We start from the raw sequence: 12,555 nt of genomic DNA, 5'->3' as shown, positions 1-12,555 counted from the left end.
AGCCCAGAACTACACGGCAGGACCTGGTCAATGACCTGAAGAGAGCTGGGACCAGTCTCAAAGAAAACCATTAGTAACACACTACGCCGTCATGAATTAAAATCCTGCAGCGCACGCAAGGTCCCCCTGCTCAAGTCAGCGCATGTCCAGGCCCGTCTGAAGTTTCCCAATGACCATCTGGATGATCCAGAGGAGGAATGGGAGAAGGTCATGTGGTCTGTTGAGACAAAAATAGAGCTTTTTGGTCTAAACTCCACTCGCCGTGTTTGGAGGAAGGAGGATGAGTACAACCCCAAGAACACCATCCCAACCGTGAAGCATGGAGGTGGAAACATCATTCTTTGGGGATGCTTTTCTGCAAAGGGGACAGGATGACTGCACCGTATTGAGGGGAGGATAGATGGGGCCATGTGTCGCGAGATCTTGGCCAACAACCTCCTTCCCTCAGTAAGAGCATTGAAGATGGGTCGTGGCTGGGTCTTCCAGCATGACAACGACCCGAAACACACAGCCAGGGCAACTAAGGAGTGGCTCCGTAAGAAGCATCTCAAGGTCCTGGAGTGGCCTAGCCAGTCTCCAGACCTGAACCCAATAGAAAATCTTTGAAGGGAGCTGAAAGTCCGTATTGCCCAGCGACATCCCCGAAACCTGAAGGATCTGGTGAAGGTCTGTATGGAGGAGTGGGCCAAAATCCCTGTTGCAGTGTGTGCAAACCTGGTCAAGAACTACAGGAAACGTATGATCTCTGTAATTGCAAACAAAGGTTTCTGTACCAAATATTAAGTTCTGCTTTTCTGATGTATCAAATACTTATATCATGCAATAAAATACAAATTAATTACTTAATCATACAATGTGATTTTCTGGATTTTTGTTTTAAAAAAAAATTACAGACTTCTACATGCTTTGCAAGTGGGAAAACCTGCAAAATCGGCAGTGTATCAAATACTTGTTCTCCCCACTGTATGCAAATACACTGTGAAAGCAAAACCACAGCTAGGTGCAGCAAACAAACTCAAGTCAAGACATGGAGTATAATTTTAATGTGTGTCTGCAACACTGCAGGGCATGCAGTAAACAAACATAGGTTAACATAATAGGACGCATTATGTGTTTAATTCTTACAATACAAATTCCTGTTTAAAAATCTTAACTGAAGTAATGCCAGACATTTATGTGTGAATGTTTACAGTAATGTGTGAACAATTTTAAGTCCTATACTTCAAAAGCCTTAGGTAACAAAATATAAAATAAAAAGGAATGGCAAACATTTAGGCCAAAGTGACGAAGATAAAAATCTGTGTCATTATTTTCTTTGTCATTAAAAAAATAAGAACAAAGATACTCATTACACAGCTTAATATACAAATGAAATAAACAGTGCTTTATTTGTTCAGATACTGTACAGTAGGTGTATTTAGCAGTAGCATTGAAGAAAGTAATTAAATGAACAAATATGAAATTAAAACACTACATAGACTTTATATAACACTGTATAAATTATACATTGATTCTTATTAAAGCTACTATTAAAGTTATCAGTCAGTGAATGATTTTCTCTTTGTGTTTTGTTGTTTTATTAACATTAAAGGGATAGTTCCCCCAAAATGAAAATTGTCATAATTTACTCTCAAGTTTAACCTGTAATAAGTTTCTTTCTTCTGTTGAAAATAAAAGTTATTTTGAAGAATGTGGGTAACCAAACAGTTGCTGCTCCCCAGTGTGTAGATTTTTTCTCCTATGAAAGTCAATGGGGACCAGCAACGGTTTGGTTACCCACATTCTTCAAAATAACTTTTATTTTCAACAGAAGAAAGAAACTTATTACAGGTTAAACTTGAGAGTAAATTATGACAATTTTCATAATTTACTTCAAAACACATTCTTCAAAATATATTCTTTTGTGTTCAGCACAAGAAATTAATACAGGTTTGGAACAACATTAGAGTGTAAATAATGACTTATTTTAATTTTTTGGTGAACCATCCCTTTAAGGACAAGCGGCAGCATGTTTACTATTAGGCTACTGTCGCTTTAAGACCAGCACGCGACGCATCTAATATACACGCATATAACACACGCACCAGATTTTCTCTCAAATGTTTGCTTTCACTTTAGACATATAATTTTAATATGTGTCTGCGACTCTGCGGGGCATGCAGTAAACAAACATAGGTTAATATAATAGGACGTATTATGTTTAATTCTTACAATACAAATTCCTGTTTAAAAAACTTAACAGAAGTAATACCAGACATTTATGTGTGAATGTTTACAGTAATGTGTGAACAATTTCAAGTCCCATACTTCCCTCTGTTTTTATTTTTAATGCAATCTGATTTACAGTGTACAGCCGATGTACACTATGGGCCCTATCATACCCCCGGCCCAATGCAGCGCCAGGCATGACGCAAGTGTTTTTTGCTAGTTTCAGCCCGACGCAGTTATCATTCTGCACCACATTGTTTAAATGGCAAATGCATTTGCGCCTATTTGTGTGCCCATGGGTACGCTGGTCTGAAAACAAGGCGTTCAGGCGCATTGTTGGCGCGAGCGCAACTGGCTTTTAAAGGGAATGGGAGATGAGACTCTGACTGGTTTATTGGACGTTACGCCCAAAACACACCGATTACTCATTAAGAGAATAGAGACAACCCTTTAAGACCATGCGCAGGGCGCACTGACCATTTTTCCTGTCATTACACTAGCAAAAGTGAATTCGGACTGAATTTCTAAGTGTGCTTTAAACCATGGGATTAGATCGTTAAAATAGGGCCCTATGTTGCTATAATCTAATGCAGGACTGGCAAAAAAAACAAAAAAAAAAAATCACTTTAATAAATCATTCACTGATTTAAAAACACACACACTTAAATATAGCAATGCAAAATTATACGGATAATTTTGTAATGAGTAATTAAACAGCTTGATGCCAAGTGTTTTATCTTTCTTCACCAATTATTTTACAAGGGGAACAATATTGTAAACTCAGAAGACTCTACAAAGAGGAAATTATAATTGGTGGATGAGTCAAATATTCAGTTATCCCTTGCAGTAATATATTCGTCTAGGTTTAATTAATTAATGTTCTTGATAACTTCATTACTGCTTTAGGGACGGATGAGGACACATTTCATGAGTGGGGAAATGATGCACAGATTGGCAAAGAGTGTCAATATACTAAAAAAAAACAATAGCCAAGTAAAATAATATATGTTTGTTCATGTATGTTGAGTCTGGCAGGTGTTTTTTTTAATTATTAATAATAGTGTTTTTCAAACAAAGAAATCCCCTATTTGTGTGTTTGTGACAATTCCTTTTTGACAAGATTTTTTAAGTTTTTTAAATTGAGTAAGGGTTGACTAGTCACAGCGTCAGAAAGCATAGACCACCTTCTTGTAAAAAAGAAGGATGTCGACATGATAGAAAAGCACATTTTCAGTGTTTAAACAGGTGGGACACACGCAATATTCATATCAGCCAAAGATGCACATAAACCTTGCACATGTGATTAAAGCTTTTGTGTCTGATGTGCTCCGTTTGCTTCAATCTGCTCCGACAGCAGTTATAAACATGAAAAATTCATAAATTTCAGTCAAGTGAGTTTACTACATAAATATTAAACTCTAAAGGGGGAAGGTTTGGAGGACTCACCAAACGACCCACCAAAATATGTTAAATTTATGTAATGTGAATTCAGGTTGATTGGGGCACTTTTTGCCTTTGGGATAACTGGGGAAAAGTGTCCCTGAATTCACCCCTTTATATCATCTGTTCTGATATAGAGCCATATCCCACTTCTGCTCATGTGATATTGCATACAAGTTTCCTTGTTCTCCACATTTTGGACTGAACGTGTGGAAAATGAGAGAACTTACCCATCTTGATCTTGGTAGTTCACATTCAGCCTCTTTGTGGAGCCCAGTAACTCTAGGAAAACAGATGGAAATAAAAGTCAGGACATGATGTGATGTTTCAAACAAATCAGTCAGCTGCTGAACCCTCCATTAGAGAGGTATGAGGCATGGTGATGTTACGGCATGAAAGCACTTGTTTCAAACTTTCAACAGGCAATTGTTTTGAACTCAAACACAACATAGATTGACGGCTGTGTCATATTTTTCCAGTGAGTAACATTCATTACGTGTCTATTTTGTCATCGGCACAATATTAATGTTATAACAATTTGCATATGAACTGAAAAGTAATTCTCTGTTGAAAACGGTCTTAAAGGGCTAAGAAAATGGTAATTCTGTCATTATTAACTCACACTCATGCAATTCCAAGAGATCAGCCAGTGTCTACAGATGGTCTCATTATTCAATCCTGTCAAAAACACTGTCTTATAAGCCATGCAGGATTCCTAACAATCCAAATTAGGAATGATTTCCATGAATAAACTTCAAGCAACTAGCCTAAATGTTCCTCTCTTTCCTTTTTTGGAACATGCAAATGCAAACAAGCGGAGTAATGCAAACAAGCGGAGTGATACAAACAGTGGAAAGTCCCAGTGCAGTTAGTCCCAGTGTCATTGCATCTTCAAAAAACAAGATACAGTTAGTCCAAATCCAGAATGCAGCTAATTCAGTTCTTACCAGGTCAAAAATCATCTCTACATTGACTACCTATTAAGCCCCTATAGAAATTATTAAATATTGCCCTTACTTATAATATAGCCCTAAATGGTATTGCTCCTTTGTAATTTTAATTGATTAAATCGCACCCTTATGGTTAAATTAAGCATACACCATTTATATTGTTTAACACATCCATTTTGTCATCATTTGCTATATCCAGCAAAGTAAATCATCAAATTGAAGGATGATTCTCACAAAACAGTATTTTCTGCCAGCTTTTTTCAAGGTAAATTTAGGTGTCTTTTCAATAAAGGACACTTGGAGACCTCACTTGTCTTTACCTTGACTGCATTCCTCATCCATCAAAACTTTACTAGCGAGATGCTGGTTTGCTTTATCCAGCTGACAAACATAGTTTTCATTATGCATATCATCAGGCCAGCGGTGGGATGTTTTGACGTTCCGTTCAGTCTGTATTTCACACAGCGCGATGCGTTTAGGGATCGTGCTCTATCAGTCACAGATAAACAGACCAATTCCAAGATGACAGATGACATATCTGTCAAAATGACAGAGCTCGTGTTTTAAAGCGAAATACACAGTGGAATGAATAATTCACTGAAAACACAGTCTCTATTCGCTCTGCCTGATGTAACAAGCCTGGTTTTCTTCATTTGCGCCATTTTGAACTGATTGTTTGAATGAATTCGCTTACTAAATCATTGGACTGAAAATTTTCCCAGAGTTTAAACTCCCGACCTCTAAGATGAACTCTGTGACGTAAATTCTATATAAATCCAAAATAAAGACATCCCTTTAGCCAAGCATTCTTAATTGCATAATCGTATTACAATTATATCTGGATCTGTTCGGATCCAGCCTTTGCGATGTTTTCGGGCGATGCCGATAATTGCGAAGATTTCAGATGATGGCAACTTTGGATCGACAGACAAAACTTTCAAATATCATCCCAATATCGTAACATAATACTTATGAGCACTAGTTGTATTTTCTGCCTAACACACGTTTGTTGGTTCAGCTTAACATAATACATGAAGTTAACCACATAACATGTAGCCTTTTATAGCTGTATATTACTGCCATATGGACATTATTTTGATATAATCACTGCATTTTCTGTGAAGCTGCTTTAAAACGATATGTACTGTGAAAAGATCTGGAACTACTGTTCTATAATGCAAGTTAGAATGTTCGGTCACACTTTATATTAGGTGTCTTTAACTACTATGTATTTCCATCAAAAAATAAGTACAATGTACTTATTGTGTTCATATTATATCGCAAAAAACTCTTGCTGCTATTGAGGTGGGATACGGGTAGGGTTAGGGACAGGTTTGGTGGTACAGTATAAGTAGGTTTAATGGTGGGTTAGGGTATACGGGAAAGGTGAGGTCAACGGTGTAATTATAGATGTTATTACAGAAATTAATTACAGCTGTAATTACATGCAGGTATTTTTTTTTTTTTTTAAGTACAATGTAAAAAATAATGCATGTACACAATACTGTAAGTGCATTCTATCAAAAGATTAATTTATATGTAAGTAGTATATGTTAATTTACATTGTAGTTAAAGACACCTAATATAAAGTGAGACCAAATGTTCTAATGATGTGGAGAAGTAAAAGAAAAGAAAACTTTGAATATTTGTAATAAAGAGCACTGTAAGCACTGTAACATAAAAAAAAGAAACATTGAAAAATCGTACGCTCCACCTGTCGCTGAAGGGAAAATGTGATCTAGGTCACTAAGTGAAGAGCGATGAACAGTAGTGTCAGTGACAGTAGACAAGTCTGTCCTCTAAACAACATGGAGCTGTGTCATCATTTTAAATGATCTCTGAACTACATGCAGCACCCTGACTGCTTTTATCTCAAACGTGGAAAAGAAGAATCTTAACTGTAAATGTAAACGTGTTCACTTACCTGTCAGTACACACACAACTGCCTGCCCCATTTTGACTAATAAACCTAAACATGTCTTTGTTTTCTTACATCCTATACACTTCAACCATTCACTTGCTTAGAAACCTTTCCATCCAATCCATATAAGACCATCAGCCTCAAAAAATATCCCATCTCCTGCTCCAAATCACACTGCAGGAAATTAGATCTATAACTATTTGTACCCTCCAGCATAGTGGGAGCAATGAATTCCTACCCCCACATCTTCTGGATTAAAACCAATCAGAAAAAAAATCGTATTTATTGTGAAAACTGCATTTGTTATTCCCGAATTATAGACATCTATGGCTATCAGCTCACTTAAAGGATTAGATCACTTCAGAATTAACATTTCCTGAATTTATACCCCCACGTCATCCAAGATGTTCATGTCTTTCTTTCTTCAGACAAAAAGAAATTAAGGTTTTTGAAGAAAACATTCCAGGATTTTTCTCCATATAGTGGATTTCAATGGGGTTCAATGGTTTGAAGGTCCAAATTGCAGTTTCAATGCAACTTTAAAGGGCTCTACACGATCCCAGCCAAGGATCCCAGTCTTATCTAGCGCAGCGATCAGACACATTGAAAGATCACGCGTGACAGGCGGAAGTACCGATCCACAAAGCAAACGTGCAAAGACTAAGTATTTACAAAAAGTAAATAACTAAAATAAATATGGTAAAACAACGATGTCGGGCGATTTTGAAATTGGAGGAGAAAATGAGATGGAGTTTTTCGCCCTACCCTACCTTTTTGAACCGGAACACGCATGACCTTTCAACGGTGTTGAAAGTGTTCTTCTTTCAGCCAAACACAATCTGAGCTCAAATATCCAGGCTCTTCCAAGCTTTAAAAAATGGGAGTAAATAGTAACTGAGATTTACTATTGAATAAGAATAAAAGTAATCCATAAGGCTCCATGGGGTTAATAAATGCCTCCTGAAGAGAAGCAATTTGTTTGTGTAAGAAAAATATCCATAATTAAAACTTCATAAACTGTAATCACTAGCTTCTATTAACATCCATCCGAGCATTCACGAGAGAGTCGAGTTCCGGCGTATGACATACGACTTAGCATAAGAGGAGTAGCATAAGCTTAGCTGAGAGTAGACTCCTCTCACGGTTCAAACAAACAGGGCTTGGTGATAAACTCAAACTCCTCCGAAATTTCTCTTTAAAAATTCTCGGTTTAGACTTCTAATTCGTGACCGGTGTTTTGTTTTTATCCATCTTCTGCGCTTCCAAATTCATCAATACATCATATGTCGGGTCAGAGGTCACTCTTCCGCCGGAACTCAACTCGCGTACGGCTGTTACTGGAAGCCAGTGATTCTAGTTTATAAAGTTATAAATATGGAAATTTTTCTTCAAAACAATGCATCACTTCACTTCAGAAGGCCTTTATTAACCCCCTGGAGTCGTATGGATTACTTTTATGATGAATGGATGTGCTTTTTTGGGCTTCAAAATCGTAGTTACTATTCACCCCATTATAGTAAAGCTGGGAAGAGTCAGGATATTTTTTAACATAACTCTGTGTTTGGCTGAAAGAAGCAAGTCATATAGCCTACACCTAGGATGGATTGAGGGCGAGTTCATTTTTGGGTGAACTCCTCACCCATTTGAAGTGCATGCAAAGTGGATTCGCAGTAGGGCTGCACGATATTGAGGAAAAATGCGATATGCGATAACTCATTAAATAATGCGATATTCGATATGATACGATAATGCTTAAAAAGTGTGTAAAGTAAACTTAAATTATCTTTAAAATATATTTAAAATGATATAACCTACATTACTGTACGCGTTTCACATTCTTTTTGTGACAAGAAAACATCCCTACTGCTTCTGAAAGTGAACAGCAGTGTTTTACTGTAGCATAAGAAGTGTTATTTTAACATCAGTGTAAACCACGGGCTTTAGGGTTTCAGGTTATCCTACATTAGGTTTATTTAACAACAGAAACTGAATAATCAAATGTAAAAATGAAACGCTTAGTTTTCACTGTATGAATTAAATATACTGATCCTTATTAAAGCAACAAAAGTCATTCAGCCAAGAGCAGTGAGTGATTTTCTCTTTGTCTTTTGTTCATGACCCCAGTTATTGCAAGTCGTTGCGATATGCACATCACGATATATACATTTGCGATATTTCGATATTGTGCAGCCCTAATTTGCAGCGCTAAAAACAGTCTCGAACCAAACACAGCTACAATTAGTGTTTGAGAGCGGGTGAAAGTAGACATCATTAGCAGGCAGTCAGTGAAGACAATAGGCTGGCATTCTGTAAATTTGTTACATTGTTATGTAGTTAGGTAACAGGAAGTGAGACTGGAATTGCTGATAACTCGTTTCAGCAGTTCAAAATCGATTCTTTCTTTTAGTAGACAATAACTATTTGTTGTTGTGCATTTTGATCTTTAAAACAGACCTTATACATATACAAACAGCTATATTGCACACTGCCTGAAAGGTAATTTTTGAAAAAGCATAATAGGGGCACTTTAAATTAAATAAGTTATACCTATTATAAGTAATGAAAATACCAAGTTCTAGAAAGGAATCGAAACACACCATGAATACTAGCATACACCTCTATATAATTACCCTTACTTATGTAAGGATATGGCAGAAATAGTAAGAGTTGTATGCTATTCTGAATTAAACCACACACTGTGTTCATTCACTGTATCCCACAATACAATACACTCAACTTTACTCTCCATTTTCAGTGATGAGTAATGGAGTAATATTCCGCAATGACTTTAAACACCTGGTTCTTGACTCATTACTTTTCATGATCAGACTTTTTACACAAAACTGAAAAATGCAAAATAACCATTTTAATTTCTAAGATGATAACTGGATGCCAATTTAAAATGCAATGTAGTGCTGTGTAAACTGTTTATCATGGAATAATGTTTAACGTATTTTATTTTTCACAAATTGTAGCCGGTCTACAATACATTGCACAATGGTAAGTAGTAAGCTAGTATTTCATTCAGAACATGGCCACAATATTACAAATATATATATATATATATATATATATATATATATATATGTATATGTATATGTATGTATGTTATGGCAAGCCGTTCAGGAAATAATTATATTTATAATATGAAGTCTGAATATATAGAATGAAAGTCTGAATATATAGAATGGAAGTCTGAATATATAGAATGAAAATCTGAATATATATAGAATGAATGTCTGAATATATAAAATGAAAGTCTGAATATATATAGAATGAATGTCTGAATATATAGAATGAAAGTCTGAATATATATATATAGAATGAAAGTCTGAATATAAATATAGAATGAATGTCTGAATATATAAAATGAAAGTCTGAATATATAAAACGAATGTCTGAATATATGGAATGAAAGTCTGAATATATATTAAATGAAAGTCTGAATATATATATATAGAATGAAAGTCTGAATATATATAGAATGAAAGTCTGAATATATAAAACGAATGTCTGAATATATGGAATGAAAATCTGATGTTATCAGCGCCATCTTGTGTTATTCATCTACTATTTTTTATACACATTTTGAACAATGAGCGAGTCCGCACGAAATTTAGTAGCAGCAATTTTAAGTAACAATCGTCTAATTAACACCCTGGCGAATGCGTGTACGGGCCAAAATACTGGCAACCGTACTCAACATCGTTCTACTGATGAAGAAATTAATTCGCTATTTCATTGCGGAAGAGCGAATGCGGTGAATTCATAAGATTCATAAATTCCTTCGAGAATGATGCATAATGTTCTTTCAACAACATTTTGTTGAACATGACTGCCCATAAGTGCTAAGAATGTTGCAAGAATGGAAATATGATCCTCGAGATGACGTGATGTAGACTCTAAATTGTTTATGTTGTTTGGAGTATGACCAACTGTTGCAAAAAAGTCTTGTAGCTCACCAAAGTATTGGACAATTTCAGGGAATGACATTTTTAAATGAATCACAGTTCAAAAGGCTAAAACAAGCTACACATTATTCAGTGAGAATTGTCAAATGCACACTTTCTTTTCACATATTCACACTTTCACATACATTTAGACTTTCATTCTATATATATTCAGACTTTCATTCTATATATTCAGACTTTCATTCTATATATATATATATATACATTCAGACTTTCATTCTATATATATTCAGACTTTCATTCTATATATTCAGACTTTCATTCTATATATATTCAGACTTTCATTCTATATATTCAGACATTCATTCTATATATTCAGACTTTCATTCTATATATTCAGACTTTCATTCTATATATATTCAGACTTTCATTCTATATATTCAGACTTTCATTCTATATATTCAGACATTCATTCAATATATATTCAGACTTTCATTCTATATATTCAGACTTTCATTCTATATATATTCAGACTTTCATTCTATATATTCAGACATTCATTCTATATATATTCAGACTTTCATTCTATATATTCAGACATTCATTCTATATATAGTCAGACTTTCATTCTATATATATATATTCAGACTTTCATTCTATATATTCAGACATTCATTCTATATACATTCAGACTTTCATTTTATATATTCAGACATTCATTCTATATATATTCAGACTTTCATTCTATATATTCAGACTTTCATTCTATATATAGTCAGACTTTCATTCTATATATATATTCAGACTTTCATTACATATATTCAGACATTCATTCTATATATATTCAGACTTTCATTCTATATATTCAGACATTCATTCTATATATATTCAGACTTTCATTTTATATATTCAGACATTAATTCTATATATTCAGACTTTCATTCTATATCTTTCATTCTATATATATTCAGACTTTCATTCTATATATATATTCAGACATTCGTTTTATATATTCAGACTTTCATTCTATATATTCAGACTTCATATTATAAATATAATTATTTCCTGAATGGCTTGCCATAGTATTTATGTATGCATGTATATACACACACACACACACACACACTCACCTAAAGGATTATTAGGAACACCATACTAATACTGAGTTTTACCCCCTTTCGCCTTCAGAACTGCCTTAATTCTACGTGGCATTGATTCAACAAGGTGCTGAAAGCATTCTTTAGAAATGTTGGCCCATATTGATAGGATAGCATCTTGCAGTTGATGGAGATTTGTGGGATGCACATCCAGGGCACGAAGCTCCCGTTCCACCACATCCCAAAGATGCTCTACTGGGTTGAGATCTGGTGACTGTGGGGGCCATTTTAATACAGAGAACTCATTGTCATGTTCAAGAAACCAATTTGAAATGATTCGAGCTTTGTGACATGGTGCATTATCCTGCTGGAAGTAGCCATCAGAGGATGGGTACATGGTGGTCATAAAGGGATGGACATGGTCAGAAACAATGCTCAGGTAGGCCGTGGCATTTAAACGATGCCCAATTGGCACTAAGGGGCCTAAAGTGTGCCAAGAAAACATCTCCCACACCATTACACCACCACCACCAGCCTGCACAGTGGTAACAAGGCATGATAGATCCATGTTCTCATTCTGTTTACGCCAAATTCTGACTCTACCATCTGAATGTCTCAACAGAAATCGAGGCTCATCAGACCAGGCAACATTTTTCCAGTCTTCAACTGTCCAATTTTGGTGAGCTCGTGCAAATTGTAGCCTCTTTTTCCTATTTGTAGTGGAGATGAGTGGTACCCGGTGGGGTCTTCTGCTGTTGTAGCCCATCCGCCTCAAGGTTGTGCGTGTTGTGGCTTCACAAATGCTTTGCTGCATACCTCGGTTGTAACGAGTGGTTATTTCAGTCAAAGTTGCTCTTCTATCAGCTTGAATCAGTCGGCCCATTCTCCTCTGACCTCTAGCATCAACAAGGCATTTTCGCCCACAGGACTGCCGCATACTGGATGTTTTTCCCTTTTCACACCATTCTTTGTAAACCCTAGAAATGGTTGTGCAGATTGTGAAATACTCAGACCGGCCCGTCTGGCAC

The 12,555-nt window shown here is 35.7% G+C and overlaps 1 protein-coding gene across 8 annotated transcripts in view; it reads right to left on the bottom strand.

Annotated features, from left to right (window-relative positions):
• Positions 1-12,555, bottom strand: part of LOC307146460 (CASK interacting protein 2) — a 59,815-nt gene that overhangs the window by 38,726 nt on the left and 8,534 nt on the right. For 6 of the 8 annotated variants that reach the window (XM_079850454.1, XM_079850455.1, XM_079850457.1 and 3 more), the window contains exon 3: positions 3,879-3,930. In XM_079850454.1, the coding sequence (XP_079706580.1) occupies positions 3,879-3,930 (52 nt within the window). Of the gene's footprint in view, positions 1-3,878; positions 3,931-6,522; positions 6,696-12,555 lie in introns of those variants that run through there. The other 2 variants (XM_079850456.1, XM_079850461.1) reach the window with 1 other exon arrangement.

The sequence above is a fragment of the Squalius cephalus genome (genome assembly GCF_949319135.1).
Source record: "Squalius cephalus genome assembly, chromosome: 19".
NCBI classification, from domain to species: domain Eukaryota; kingdom Metazoa; phylum Chordata; class Actinopteri; order Cypriniformes; family Leuciscidae; genus Squalius; species Squalius cephalus.
The sequence above is the reverse complement of the archived record's forward strand: the minus strand, read 5'-3'. Positions and strand labels throughout refer to the sequence as shown.